Below are 16,315 nucleotides of genomic sequence, written 5' to 3' on the forward strand. Positions count from 1 at the left end.
AATCATCAACTTCATTCTAGAATCAAAACATTCTTTTTTTTTTTTTTTTTTTTTTTTGAGACGGAGTCTCGCTCTGTCGCCCAGGCTGGAGTGCAGTGGCGCGATCTCGGCTCACTGCAAGCTCCGCCTCCCGGGTTCATGCCATTCTCCTGCCTCAGCCTCCCGAGTAGCTGGGACTACAGGCGCCCACAACCGCGCCTGGCTAATTTTTTGTATTTTTAGTAGAGACGGGGTTTCACTGTGGTCTCGATCTCCTGACCTTGTGATCCGCCCGCCTCGGCCTCCCAAAGTGCTGGGATTACAGGCGTGAGCCACCGCGCCCGGCTAGAATCAAAACATTCTAATTTCTCATTCTAATTGGTGTGTAGTGATATCCCTTTGTGGTTTTAATGTATATTTCCCTAATGACTACACCTTATTTTGAGCACGTTCTCATGTGCTTATTTGCTTCCCATCTCTACTTTGGTGATGTGACTGTTCAAATCAGTTTTTAAACTAAAGTGTCTGTTCAAATCAAATTTTTAATTGGGCTGTCTTCTTTCTGTTATGTTCTGGAAACAAGAATATTTACCACTTTAACACTATTATATTCTTTATATATTCTGGAATCTAGTTGTTTGTCAGATGTTTATACTATACTGTGATATTTCTCCCAGTCCATAAGTTGCCTTTGCATTTTCATAACAGTATCCTTGAACATCCTTTTAAATTTTAAGTTCAATTAAATTTTTTTATTTTTATGGCTTATGTGTCCTGAAAATTCTTCACCAGAAGATTTTCTATGCGTTCATCTGTAAGTTTGAACTCTTCTGTAAGTCAGGCCTATCGAGCCATTTTAAGCTAATTTTTTAATATAATAGTCTTACGTTCAAAAAAAAATTTTTTTTTGAGATAAGGTCTGGCTCTATCATCCTGGCTGGAGTGCAGTGGCATGATCATGGCTCACTGAAATTTCCCCCTTCCAGGCTCAATCCATCCTCTTATCTCAGCCTTCTGAGCAGCTGGGACTACAGGTGAGCACCACCACGCCTGGCTAATTTTTGTATTTTTTTGTAAGGACAGAGTTTCGCCATGTTGCCCAGGCTGGTCTGGAATTCGTGAGCTCAAGCAGTTCGCCTGCCTCGGCCTCCCAAAGTGATGGGATTACAGGCATGAGCCACAATGACCAACCCTATGTTCAATTTTTTTTTTTTTGAGACGGAGTCTTGCTCTGTCGCCCAGGCTGGAGTGCAGTGCTGTGATCTCCACTCACTGCAAGCTCTGCTTCCCGGGGTTCACACCATTCTCCTGCCTCAGCCTCCCGTGTAGCTGGGACTACAGGTGCCCGCCACTGTGCTCGGCTAATTTTTTTTGTATTTTTAGTAGAGACAGGATTTCACTGTGTTAGCCAGGATGGTCTTGATCTAATGACCTCGTGATCCACCCGTCTCGGCCTCCCAAAGTGCTGGGATTACAGGCGTGAGCCACCGCACCTGGCCCTTTTTTTTTTTTTCCCCCAAGAGTTTTTAAGATTGGTATTATTTTGTCCTTAAATGTGAGTAATCAAGAAGGACCTTCCCCTCTAGCCAGTAAAAACTCAAACGCTTCCCAGCCCTCTGTGACCTCTCATGTCTGTCAGTTCACATCAATCTGGTTGCTCTTTGTCTGGCTTTACAGTTTCACTCCATGTATGTCCATTCTAGAATTCAGCAAAAAGTCAAAGACTTCTATGGATAGCATTATTTTTTGACAAAGTGTCCTTCCTGCTGAACTTTGCCCTACAACTTCTGCTGCCTCAGCTTCCATAAATTCTGATCTCTATCTCTTCATCTTGTTCTTTGCTCCAGATTCCCTGTCCCAGATCTACAATTTAGAATGTGCCTCAGGCAAAAAGCCAGGGTGGGTGGGTGAATTTAGAGCTCACCTTATTTGTTTCCCTTCTTTTAGGGATCACAGTCCTGCATTGCTGTCGTCCAAAGTCTAAAACACATTATTTCATTTATTTTGTCCAGATTTTCAAAGTTTGTGTGTGTGTGTGTGGAGGTGTGGGGGTTGAGAGATGGTAAACTCCATCATGGTCACTTAAAAATTCTGAAAAGTTGCCAGTGTGGTGGCTCATGCCTTTAATTCCAACACTTTGGAACGGTGAGGTGGGAGAACTGCTTGAGGGCAGTGACTGTTGGGCAGGCACCACCGCACTCTGCTCAGGGCAACAAAGAAATATCCCGTCCCCCCAAAAAAAACCCAAAAAATCTGAATCAAAGTTAAAACCTAGAAAAACATTTCATTCCCTGGTGTTAATAATCATTCAAGTGATGGCTGGGCATGGTGGCTCATGCCTGTAATTCCAGCACTTTGGGAGTCCCAGGCAGGCCGATCACTTGAGGTCAGGACTTCAAGACCAGCCTGACCAACATGGCGAAACCTCATCTCTACTAAAAATACAAAAATAAGCTGGGCATGGTGGTGCATGCCTATAATCCCAGCTAGTCGGGAAGCTGAGGCGTGAGAATCACTTGAACCCAGGAGGTGGAGGTTGCAGTGAGCCAAGATTGCACCACTATACTAGAGCCTGGGCAACGAGAGCGAAACTTTGCTCAAAAAAAAAAAAAAAAAAAAAAAAAATCGAGTGCAGAGGATATTATTTCGTAAATGAACTTGTGCTTAACTTTTTATTATAACAGATAAAATATTCCTTAAAAATCACCTTCAAATAAATTAACATTTTAAGTGTTTTATTATCATCTGTTAAATTACTCTGTGGCATTTTTCTTTTGTATTTCAAGAAAGAAAATTTTTTGTGTGTGACAGGGTTTCACTTTGTCACACAGACTGGAATGCAGTGGCGCGATCATGGCTCACTGAAGCCTAGACCTCCCGGGCTCAAGCTATCACCCCACCTCAGCCTCTCTAGTAGCTGGGACCACAGGTGCAGGCCACGACGCCTGGCTAATTTTTGTACATTTTTGTAGAGATAGGGCTTTGTCATGTTGCCCAGGCTGGGCACAGGGTTCTTCACACTTTGGCCTTCCCTGGGATTACGGGTGTGAGCTACCACACCTGGCCTGGAAGAAAAAAATGTTAAAAAGTATTTCCTTATGTATCTGCTTGGTAAGTCTAAATATTTATACTCAGCTTAATGTTGGGTTCTTTTGGACTGAAGAAGGGATTTCATTGTAAAGATAAAAATGGTAATAAGGAAGAGGCAAGAATTTCACATAAAAATCAGAAATTACAAGACAGTCTGATCATACACTACAAAAGTTTGTTCAAGTTTTTTTTTTTTTTTTGACACAGAGTTTCACTCTTGTTGCCCAGGCTGGCATGCAATGCCGCGATCTCGGCTCATGGCAACCTCCACCTCCTGGGTTCAAGTGATTCTCCTGCCTCAGCCTCCTGAGTAGCTGGGATTACAGGCATGCACCAACCACACCATGCTAATTTTGTATTTTCAGTAGAGACAGCGTTTCTCCACGTTGGTCAGGCTGGTCTCAAACTCCCAACCTCAGGTGATCCGCCTGCTTTGGCCTCCCAAAGTGCTGGGATTAGAGGCATGAGCCACCGCATCTGGCCTGCACGTTCAAGTTTGAATTCAAGTCTTGATACTAGGTAAACATTGCTTTGTTTTCTGGAACTTATTGCTTCCCTACTGTAATGTGGATTAAGCATCTCTATTTCTTTTTTTTCTTTTTTTCTTTTTTTGAGGTGGAGTCTCACTCTTGTCACCCAGGCTGGAGTGCAATGGTGCGATCTCGGCTCACTGCAACCTCTGCCTCCTGGGTTCAAGCAATTCTCCTGCCTCAGCCTCCTGAGTAGCTGGGATTACAGGCACACAACACCATGCACAGCTAATTTTATATTTTTAGTAGAGACTGGGTTTCACCATGTTGGTCAGACTGGTCTTGAACTCCTGACCTCAGGTGATCCACCTGCCTCGGCCTCTCAAAGTGCTGGGATTACAGGTATGAGCCACCACGCCTGGCCAGCATCTCTATTTCTGTACTTCTGATGTGTCTAACTACTTTACTCTCTACTGATGGTACCTATTCTCTACCTCGTAACTTCTACTTACTCATAATTTTTATTCATTTGTGGTCTGCTCCAGGTTCCCTCAATCTTCCACAGCACTTGAATTGCCTATTTCTGAGTTTGCATTTGCATGGCCAAGAGTAAAAGCAAAAAAATATAAACTGCTATCTAACTGCACTAACCTGCTGACCAGTTATGGTTTGGCTACAGACTGGTCCTATGGTTTCCTTAAGAGGCTGTGGACTAGAAGGTTCTATGATGACTGGCCTCTTTGGCACAATCTCTTCTTAACATAAGGTCTCTTAGATTGATCTTTCTTTAATAGCTAGTAGAAATACACATTTTAGCAATATGCACTAAAAGTAAAAACTTTTCAAATTGAAACACATTTCCACATTAGATTTTTATTTAATGGAGATGAAGTCATAAATCTGGAATATTAATGATTAATGTTGATCCAGCTCTACTAAGTCACCTGCCATTACCAGAGGGAGGAGTCAGGTCAGTACAGACGGCTTTACTTTGTTCCCTCCTCATACCTGAACTACTTTCATCTTCCTGGATAATGGGCAAGAGAAGGCAGAGTGGAACTAAAAGAGCTTTGCTGATGGGGCAAGTTCTCAGGAGCAGAGAAGTAAAATGGCCCCTTTCCTATTTCTTATATGGCTGTCTTGTCAACCCCTAAAAGAAGGTAAATCACTGTATTCAAAAACTTGAACCATGACACTCATCTTTTGATTCAAAATCCTGTATGAATTAAAAGGTTGGTAAGACAGTGAGGAAAGACAGACACTGAGAAAAGCTACCAGGTATTTAAGATGGTCAGACTCCAGGTATTTAAGATGGTCAGCTACCAGGTATTTAAGATGGTCAAACCTCCAGACTTTCATAATCCTGTCCATTGTATAATAACTTTCCTGCTTCTTTTCTTTCCATATATCCCACTTTTAGCAAACTTTGTTCCAACTTTCCTATGTTTCTCACATTCACTTAAAATACAATCTGATCCACGAGGTCAGGAGATCGAGACCATCCTGGCTCACATGGTGAAACCCCGTCTCTACTAAAAAAAAAAATACAAAAAACTAGCTGGGCGAGGTGGCGGCCGCCTGTAGTCCCAGCTACTCGGGAGGCTGAGGCCGGAGAATGGCGTGAACCCGGGAGGCGGAGCTTGCAGTGAGCTGAGATCCGGCCACTGCACTCCAGCCTGGGTGACAGAGCAAGACTCCGTCTCAAAAAAAAAAAAAAAAAAAACAAACAATCTGATCCAATGCTGACTAATAATAATAAAATAAAAAATAAGAAAAAAACTGAGGTTCTGTCTCTTCCTTAAAACACTTTTCCCACCTGCTTGCTTGCTTTTTTTTTTTTTTTTTGAGATGCAGTCTTGCTGTGTTGCCCAGGCTAGAGTGCAGTGGTGCAATCTCGGCTCACTGCAACCTCTGCCTCCTGGGTTTGAGCAATTCTCCTGCCTCAGCCTCCCGAGTAGCTGGAATTACAGGCACCCACCATCGCGCCCAGCTAATTTTTGTATTTTTTAGTAGAGACGGGGTTTCACCATCTTGGCCAGGCTGGTCTCGAACTCCTGACATTGTGATCCACCTGCCCTGGCCTCCCAATGTGCTGGGATTACAGGTGTGAGCCACTGCGCCTGGCCCTCCCATCTGCTTTCTAAGACATCACCCTCTTGGTTTCCCCCATCTTACTGGCTGCTCCTTCTCAGTCTCCTGTGCTGATTGTTCCTCATCTCCCTGACATCTACACACTGGACTGCTGCAGAAAGGACTTCTCTATTTACATTCATTCCTTTGGAGATATCACCCAGTCTCATATCTTTAAATACCACCTGCAAATTGATTATTATCAAATTTATATCTTTATGGACTTCTGGACTTCTCACCTGAACTCACTTTAACTGTCTATGCAATATCTTCACTTGGACGTCTAAAAGGATTTCAAATTTAACATTTCCAAGAATCCTAATCTTCCTCCCCAAACCAACTCCTCTTGCAATCTTCCCCATCTTGATAAATGTTAATGCCATTCTTCTAGTTGTTCAGGCCAAAATTCTAAAATCATCCTTATTATCTATTTCACACCCTTAAATTCCTCAATAACTCTCCTGGCCCTATTCTCAAAATATATTCAGTATCTGAAAACTTCTCTCCACCTCCCACTGCCACCCTGGTCTAAGTCACATCATCTTTGACTAATTCAACAATACTGAATTATTCTAATAGCCTAACTGGTCTCCCAGTTCCTGCCACTGCACCATTTACAGGCTTGTCTCACAGTTTTCCTTTTAAAATATAAATGATTAAAAAATAAATCATTTAACATCACTCCTCTGCCATAATCCACCCAAATACTTCCAACTGCACTTAGAGTAAAAGCCAAAGTTCCTACCATGGCCTTCAAGTTCCAATAACCTACTATGTAGTCTTCAACTCCTACTACTTTGCCCCAACTTGCCTCACACTTCTGCTACACTGGCCTTCTTGCTCTCCTTCAAACAGACAGACCAAGCATACTCCCAGCTTATTGTATGTATGGCAGAGCAGTTAAGAGCACAGACGTCAGAGACAGAATGTCTAGGTGCAAAGTCTGAGTCCATCACTTACTAGCTGGGTGAGCTTCAGCAAGTTACTCAACCTTTCTGTGTCCCAGTTTCCTTATCTGTAAAATGCAAATAATAAAAGTAAACCTCATAGAGTTGTGAAGATTAAATGAGTATGTGTATATATACACAGGAGTATATATATATATGAGTGTACACACACACACACACACATTAACACCTAACACAGTGCCAGGTATTTGAAGCACGAATGTTCACTACAACAGCGATCATTTTGATAACGATGGCTCTCTTCCACAGCATGTAAAGATGGGCAAATTAAAAAAAAATTATTGAAATATAGCACAAAGAAAAATACACATAAATGTACCGGTGAATGAATTACATAAACTCAACACCAATGTACTCACCACCCAGACCAAGATGCCCTGTCAGCACCCAAGAAGCCCTATCTCAAGCTATTAACCCTGCACAGTTCCTCTTAACCACTATCTTGACTTCTAACATTACAGTTTAAGTTTTGCCTGCTTGTAAGGCTTCTTATAAATGGAATCATGCCCGGGCATAGTGGCTCATGCTTGTAATACCAACACTTTGGGAATCATGGCTGGGCATAGTGGCTCACGCTTATAATACCAACACTTTGGAAAGCCAAAGCAGGAGGACTGCGTGAGCCCAGGAGTTTGAGACCAGCCTGAGCAACATGAGACCTCATCTCTACAAAAAGTAAAAAAATTAGCTGAGCATGGTGGCATACACCTGTAGTCCCAGACACTTGGGAGGCTGAGGTTGGAGGATCGCTTGAGCCTGGGAGATGGAGGCTATAATGAGCCGTGATTGTGCCACTGTACTCCAGCCTGGGTGACAGAGTGAGACCTTGCCTCAAATAAATAAAAATAAAATGGAATCATATATAATGCCTTATTTTGTGTTTGACCTCTTTCACTTAACGATGCTTGTGAGACTCATCTGTATTATCAGGAATAGCTGTACTCTGTTTTCACTGCTGTGTAGCATTCCTTTATATGAATATACCATAGGTAAGGGATATGAATTGTTTCCAGTTTTTTTTTGCTATTATAATAATGACAGCAATGAACATTCCTGAGCCCTCCTTGGTATACATGTATGCATATTCCACTGGACATAACCTTGCAATAGATTGCTGGGTCAAAGTATTTGCACTGCTAAACAGTTTTCTAGAGTAGCTATAGCAGTTTATACTCTCACTAGCGAGCATGAGAGTTACCATTGCTTTACATCATCAATACTTGCTATATTTGATCCTTTTTTTTTGAGATGGGAGTCTCCCTCTGTCGCCCAGGCTGGAGTGCAGTGATGCAATGTTGGCTCACTGCAACCTCTGTCTTTGGGGTTCAAGTGATTCTCGTGCCTCAGCCTCCCATGTAGCTCGGGTTACAGGCTCATGCCACTATGCCTGGCCAATCTTTTAAAATGTTATCTGTTCTGGTGGGTGTGTAGGAGTCTCTCATTGTGATTTAATTAAAATTTAATTAAAATTATGTTCATAATTACTAATGAAATGGCACCTTTACACATGTTTACCGGCCATTATCTTTTATGAAAGGTCTGTTCAAGACATTTATCCACTGTTCTATAGGGTTGTCTGTTCTTTTCTTATTGACTTGTAAAGCATTCTTTAATTTTCTGTATATTGGAGGAGTAGGATTTAGTATTTTACTCCTGCATCCCCAGAACCTAGAAGACAGCCTGAAACATAAAAAGCATTAATATTTTGTACATGAATGAATGTTTGACTGTTTGTTTTCAGATCCTAATCATAACTGTTTCTATAATTCTGCCTCATGATCTGACAATATATGGTGATTCCTAACCTCCAATCCAACCCAAGGAGGTTCCAAAATGTTGACTGCCCAACAATCTTTATAAAGTAGAACTCTGTAACACTCTCTTGGATACATCTGTCAATGGCTTCCTACAACCTACAAAATAAAACCTCAACCCTTAACCAGGCATTCCAGGTTAACTTCCCCAACTTACTTTTCTAATATGCTTTCCCTATCTTCCAAAACACGTATTTGTGGTTATGAAAAACAAAAAGGTCAACTGGGCACTAACCACAAAAATCAGGAGGCAATTATTAATTTATTTTCGTTCTTTTGCTCTAGAAAATCTTTGAAGCAGAGGCAGCAGGATGTGCAAAGGCTCGTAAACAAGAGGGAACAAAGTGGGGTTTTAAGTCTTAAGTAGTCTGGTGCTGGTGAAGAATAAGAAGGGAAGGAGGTCAAAACAACAACAGGGAACAGAGCCTATGACTCAAGGATCTTATATTTCCTTCTATTTAGCACTAATTGCTTTATATATGTACATAAGGACATTCATTTAATTTTGTTGAAAAAATAAATCACCGTATTGTAACTTGATTCTGATTAATTCTATCCAACAACCTGCCTGACATTTATATTCCTCCCTCCTCCAAAAAGCCAAGCCTAACAAAAATTCTAGAAATACTTGTAGGTTTTCCAACTATTTCATAACTTATCAACTCCATAAGTCATATGAAAAATTTTCAACTTTATGTTAGGTGGTCATCTATCAGAATTACCTGTATCAGGCTGGGCACCTTGGCTCATGCCTGTAATCCCAACACTTTGGGAGGCTGAGGCGGGCGGATCACTTGAGGTCAGGAGTTCAACATAAGCCTGGCCAACATGGTGAAACCCTGTCTCTACTAAAAATACAAAAATTAGCCAGGCATGGTGGTGTGTGCCTGTAATCCCAGCTACTTGAGAGGCTGAGGCAGGAGCATCGCTCTAATCCAAGAGGCGGAGGTTGCAACGAGCTGAGGTCACGCCATTACACTCCAGCCTGGACAACAGAGCGACACTCTGGCTCAAAAAAAAAAAATAAAATAAAATAAAAAAAAGAATTACCTATATCAGAACGTACTTATAGCAGCATGTTTAGTAAAGCTATAACAAATTTGAAATAAGTTTATAATGTATCTGGTTCAATCATTAACAGTTAACACATTATGTTGTACACACACATTATGTTGTACAGTGTTACACTATTACTTTGCTTTAATAAAATTTTACACTTTGACAGTGCTTTATGTCTTCAAAGTTGTTATTATTTAATTTGATCCCAAAATAATCCCAATATGTTACCACGACAAGCAGGCATAATCTCTACATTTTACATTTGAAGAAACTGAAATGGAGGGAGGTTATTACATGCCTTGCTCAAGGACAGGGGGCTAAAAGTAGGCAAAACTAGGGAACCAGGTCTTCTGACTTCTATACTGCGTTATTTCTACAATCCATACATCCTTTAGGGAAGCCTTGTGTATAACATTCTTTGTTCATTGGTAAGTTATTAAATATTAGCCCTTTAGAAAATGTAACAAACATGGTAACATTATTTACAGCCAAACCCACTCCTCAACCTATGGCAAAAATCTACTAACTTTGGAAACAGCACCCTGCCTGTCAGCATGACAATGTTGCCTTATTATTAGTAACAGTGACTAAAAATTCTCAAATGATTTACCACATTTCTGAGCCTCTTAAAAAATTAAATGTACATTATTTCTATAAACTAACTCTAATAAGCTAACTAATTGTGACACTACATGCTCTATCTAGTTTGGGCGGAAGAGCCCTAGTCTGGCATTTTGCCCAGATGGCTCGAATTTACATACAAGTTTTAAATCTTTAAGAAATCCTAGAAAAATAAATTTAGAGACTTAACTTCATAAAACATGAACAATTTCCATAGGTCACGGTGTTCTACAGGCCATAATCTAGTCTATGATTTTTCTTTCATTTTTAAATCCCCTCTCTTAAGCATAAAGCACAAAGGACAGGCAGGACCACAAAAGAGAAAACATAGGCAGAGAAGGAAGCAGCAGATTACTAAAGGGCGTGCACTTTGCCTTGTAAAAGCAAACAAAGAACTTCATTTTCCAAGAGTCAAAGGAGACAAGAAATGTTAGCAATGGAAAACTGATCTTGCAGGGGTCGGTAATGGTACCAATTTTTTACCATCTTTTTCTTTTTCTGCCCTTTAGATATACAAACAATTGACTTTAAAGAAAAGTAACCCAACTCCTAAATTCCTGGAACCTCATGGTTTCTTTAATGAAGTCTGATATAGGATCAGCCATGAGAAGAGTCTGATGTAAAAAATATGTAAAGAATTGTATGGTTGGGTGCAGTGGCTGATCCCAGCAGTTTGGGAGGCTGAGGTGGGAGAATCACTTGAGTCCAGGAGTTCAGGACCAGCCTGGGCAACAAAAGGAGACTCCCATCCCTGACAAGAAAATTTTAAAATTTGCCGGGCATCGTGGTACACACCTGTAGTCCCGGCTACTCAGAAGGCTGAGGTGGGAGGACAGCTCGAGCCTGGGAGGTCAAGGCTGCAGTTAGCTACGATCGCACCACTGCACTCCAGCCTGGGCGACAGAGACCCTGTCTCAAAAAAAAAAAAAAAAAAAAAAAGAAATGTAGAGGATAATTTTTGTTTGTTATAGATTACAGTAACAAAAATAACTAACAAATTAAAGCCTCAAGATTTAAAAAAAAATGTATTAAATTCAACATAGAACAGATCTGAATTATGAAGATCCCAGGTAACAGTTAATTACCTTCAGCCACCTCAGGCAATTATTAAAGACATTTTGTTGGTAGAAAGGCACCTGTCAAGTACTATTATGCATCATTCCCTCTACAAATCCAGTCAACTCAAAAAATAAGCTGACCATACACCTGTCTCAAGAATCTTTATTCTCTCAGATTTTCACACCTTACTTTCAGTCTTTTGTCAAGATTTTTGACCAGCAAATTACAGTAAATAATTAGATACCACTTTCAAGTCCTTATGTCAATTAAATGCTCCTCAGGTACTGCATGTACTCTTCTTTAATTGGGGTTTTAAACTGTAAAAATACCATTCACTTGTTTCTGTAACAATGTATGTAGTCTTTTTTTTTTTTTTTTCTTAAATCTCTTTAAGAGAGACCAAAGAGGCTGGGTGCGGTGGCTCACGCCTGTAATCCCAGCACTTTGGGAGGCTGAAGAGGGTAGATTACCTGAGGTCAGGAGTTTGAAACCAGCCTGGCCAACATGATGAAAGCTCGTCTCTACTAAAAATGCAAAAATTAGCCAGACGTTGAGGCACACACCTGCTACTTGGGAGGCTGAGGCAGGAGAATCGCTTGAACCAGGGTGGTGGGAGTCACAGTTAGCCAAGATCATGCCACTGCAATCTGCACTCCAGCTTGGGCGACAAAATGAGACTTTGTCTCCAAAACAAAAACAAAAACACAAACTTAATCTCCAGTGTGGCAGTATTGAAAAGGGGGCCTTTAAGCGATGATTGGATAATGAGGGCTCTGCCCTTATTAATAAATTAATCAATGTATGGATTAATAAAGGATAAACAGATTCATGGGTCATCATGGGAGTACAACTGATGGCTTTGTAAGAGGAAGAGAGATCTGAGCTTAGCACAACAGCACATTCAGCCCCCTCACCACCTGATACCCTGCATCACCTAAGGATTCTGTAGGCAAGAGTCCTACCAGCAAGAAAGCCATTCCCAGATGCCACCCCTTGACCTTGGACTTCTCTGCCTCCAGATCTGTAAGAAATAAATTCCTTTCCTTTATAAATTAGCCAGTTTCAAGTATTCTGAAAATGGACTAAGACATCTTCCTGTGCCCCATATGGCCAACTGGTCACCAGGATCTGACCATACTGCTCTGTAATCTCTGGAATACTTCCATTTCTTCCCCAACTAATTACTACTTCCCTTGACTGGATTACTGCAAAAGCCTCCTCAACTGACTTCCATCCTTCTACAGTGTTAGGTCTCCAATCCTTCCTGGCTGTAATGTGAAAAATGTTTGTGTTCTCTAGAAAACAAAGTCTAATTATGAGCCTTTGATGGTCCAGTCCCCTTTTTTTCCCAATATAAAGTCAAAACTCCTTAACGTAAAACAGAAGACCTTGGCCAGGCACGGTGGCTCACACCTTTAATCCCAGCACTTTGGGGCCCAAGGTGGGTGGATCACCTGAGGTCAGGAGTTTGAGATCAGCCTGACTAACACAGTGAAACCCCGTCTCTACTAAAAATACAAACAATTAACCGGGCATGGTGGCAGGCACCTATAATCCCAGCTACTCAGGAGGCTGAGGGAGGAGAATTGCTTGAACCTGGGAGACGGAGGTTGCAGTGAGTCGAGATTGCGCCATTGCACTGCAGCCTGGGGGACAAGAGTGAAACTCCATCTCAAAAAAAAAAAAAAACAAAAAACAAAACAGAGGGCCTTCTATGATTTGCTTAACTTACCTCTACTGGCTCTCGAATTTCTTTTAGATCCTCAAATGTACCATACTATTTTCATAAATGTTTGGCACAACCTCCCTCTTTCCTTATGCTTGGCTTGTGACTATTCAACCTTCAGGTCTTAGCTTAAACGTTCAAGGAATCTTCCTTGATCTCCCATGTGCTCGCATAGTATATTTTATTCCTGTCCCCACACCATTTATGACACTGAATTGTCACTGCCTGTTTACCCTCCTCTGAACTGCAAACTTTGAGACAATGAAATTTTCTCTCTTGTAGCTTAGCCTAGTGTTGATCCATAGCTGATGCTCAATAAATATTTTTACAGATCATGAATACAAACTGACTTTGGAGTTAGACATACATTTCAATTCTGGTTCTGTCACTTACTAGCTACGGTGATCCTTCCTTGATCAAATTACTTTATCTTTTCTAAGCCTGAATTTCTTTCTTTTTTTTTTTTTTTTTGGAGGAATAATACCTATCTTGCAAGGTTGTAAGAATTAACTGATATCATATGCAAAGCAATCATAGCACATATCTGAATGACAGCAGTGTTTGCCTTGGTTAAAACTTACGGCTTCAAGGACAGAATCTGACTAGAGGTAGCTTAAGCAAAAAGGGGATTTAAAAAAAATAAGTTATAGGAGTGCCTCATGGAATTCAGGGTCATAAGAGAAACTAGAACCAGCAACCCACGTTGTGGAAATTTAGTTTGTTTCTTCTCTGTTTCTCCTGGTCTTTCCATCACTTCCCTTGCTTCCCCATTTCCTCTCCCCTCCCCAACTACCTGGTCCCTCTCCACCCCACCCCCATCTCTCCGTCACCCACTCCATGTGTTTATCTTAGTCTCTTTCCCTCTTTCATCTTTGCTACTATGCTCATGTGCTTCATTCTTCTCTCCTGTGGCACAACGGCCTTTTCAGCTCTTCATAAGGTAAAACATGGCTGGCAATAGTCCCAGAGTTATGATTTTCATTTTACAGCTAGGCTGAGGAACCATAAATATCAATTCCAAATGCCTAAAGGACCCTGGCCCAGCTTTGATCAGCTGCCTCCCTCTGGGTCAGCCCTCACTAGCCAAGAGGCAGGATCACCAATGGAACATGGCAGATCCCACCTGAACCATGAGATGATGGGAAAGGTCCCAGAAAATGAGAGAGTCTGGGCAATCAAAACACTTAGGGCTCACTACTCCATCTACTCAGTAAAAGCTATTAACATTTCAAGAGAATTGTTTTACTTAAGTGAATTAGCTATAATAAAAATATATTATTAATTAGTCACAAGTTTAAAGTTAACACATCTATGATTTTAAATCTTATATGAATGGGAAATGTGTGACATCAATATAAAATATGTAAAAAGGATTATTTTTTCTTTTTAATTTTAACTTTCTGAATTTTGAGACAGAGTCTTGTTCTGTCACTCAGGTTGGAATGCAGCGGCACGATATTGGCTCACTGCAACCTCCGCCTCCCAGGTTCCAGTGATTCTTGTGCCTCAGGCTCCGGAGTAACTAGGATTACTGGCGTGCACCACCATGCCCGGCTAATTTTTGTATTTTTAGTAGAGACAGGGTTTCGTCATGTTAGCCAGGCTGGTCTTGAACTCCTGACCTCAAGTGATCCACCTGTCTTGGCCTCCCAAAGAGCTGGGATTATAGGCGTGAGCCATCACGTTCAGCTAACTTTCTGAATTTCTGATCTCAATAGCTAATGCTGCAAAACAGACTACAAAGGTTAACTTTTTTTTTTTTTAAAGAAAAGTATGTAAAGATATTCTAATAATACTTTTAAAAATTATATAGTCACTAGGTTTGGTGGCACATGTCTGTAAGTCCCAGGTACTCAGGAAGCCAAGGCAGAGGATCACTTGAGCCCAGGAATTTGAGTCTGCCAGGGCAAAATAGCTAGACCCCATCTCTTAAAAATAAATAAATAAATAAATAAAACATTATACCGCATATTTTAGCTAAAGACCCAAAGAGAAAGTTGAGAAAATATCTCAAATATACATTTAAAAATTGAAACTAGTACACCCTAAATGTCTTTCCGAAACCTTGTTCCAAACTGAACAGAAAACTCTTCTTAGTAAAGTAGGGAAACACACACACACAAAATAATCACAGCTCTCAAGAAATTAATACGAATGCAATGTTATAACAAAATTGAATCTGAAAGCTCAATTGAGTTGAACTGGAAAAACCAGGAGAAAAAAAGGTAGAAGTCTGTAAGCTCGTAGCATATTTGCTTCCCATTCCCTACCCACAACAGATTTTTCTAAGCTTCTACATATATCATCAATTTTTCTTTCTTTCCTTCCTTCCTTCCTTCCTTCCTTCCTTCCTTCCTTCCTTCCTTCCTTCCTTCCTTCCCTCCCTCCCTCCCTCCCTCCCTCTTTCTCTCTTTCTCTCTTTCTCTCTTTCTCTCTTTCTCTCTTTCTCTCTTTCTCTCTTTCTCTCTTTCTCTCTTTCTCTCTTTCTCTCTTTCTCTCTTTCTCTCTTTCTTTCTTTCTTTCTTTCTTTTTTTGAGACAGAGTTTCACTCTTGTTCCCCAGGCTGGAGTGCAATGGTGCGAACTCAGCTCACTGCAACCTTGCATCCCAGGTTCAAACAATTCTCCTGCTTCAGCCACCCAAGTAGCTGGGATTACAGGCACCTGCCACCATGGCCAGCTAATTTTTGTATTTTTAGTAGAAATGGGTTTCACCATGTTGGCCAGGCTGGTCTTGTATGCCTGACATCAGGTGATCCACTCACCTCGGCTTCCCAATGTGCTGGGATTACAGGCATGAACCACCACATCCAGTTCATTAATTTTTCATGTTATTAATATTTGTAACATACAATAAACACTAAAAGCTTTTTTCTTTTGGGAATAATTAGAAAAATCCTTTTCCTTATATTAAACAAAACAGGCATAATACTGATGGAATTTTCTCAAATTTCATACTGGCAAAAAAATATTCATTTTAAGACACATGTTGTCATATATACGGCCCAACTTTTCTTGTAATTTTAAATGTCCATGGGACAATTACTAAATAAAATGTCTAACTTATTCTTATGTTTTAAGAAAAATTAAGATGAATAATTCAATTATTTTGTTTTCATTACAAGTTTTCTATATGCTCATATTAAAATATAAATAATAAAGATGTATGTAAGTGTGTACATTGGATGCACTGATTTAATCCAGGCAATAACCATTGAAGATATGTGTTATTATCCCTGTTTTACAGAAGAGGAAACTGAGGCCGGAGAGGTTAAATAGGTTTTGGTTCTATGTCACAAAACTACTAAGTGACAGAGCCAGAAGCTGAGAATGAACTCAGAACATTTCGGCTCAGTGTCCATTAATTATTGCTGCTACAACAAATTACCACAAATGTAGT

The 16,315-nt window shown here is 40.6% G+C and overlaps 1 protein-coding gene across 15 annotated transcripts in view; it reads right to left on the reverse strand.

Annotated features, from left to right (window-relative positions):
• YES1 (YES proto-oncogene 1, Src family tyrosine kinase) overlaps positions 1–16,315 on the reverse strand; it is an 88,817-nt gene that overhangs the window by 41,673 nt on the left and 30,829 nt on the right. For 3 of the 15 annotated variants that reach the window (XM_077974560.1, XM_077974558.1, XM_077974551.1), the window contains exons 2-3: positions 11,754–11,873; positions 10,927–11,040 (exon numbers count right to left, since the gene is read on the reverse strand). Coding sequence is in view for 1 of the 10 variants with exons in the window: in XM_077974547.1 (XP_077830673.1) it covers positions 11,754–11,826 (73 nt within the window). In the remaining 9 variants the exon portion in view is untranslated. 15 annotated transcript variants of the gene reach the window in all.

Source organism: Macaca mulatta, chromosome 18 (assembly GCF_049350105.2).
Source record: "Macaca mulatta isolate MMU2019108-1 chromosome 18, T2T-MMU8v2.0, whole genome shotgun sequence".
NCBI classification, from domain to species: Eukaryota; Metazoa; Chordata; class Mammalia; order Primates; family Cercopithecidae; genus Macaca; species Macaca mulatta.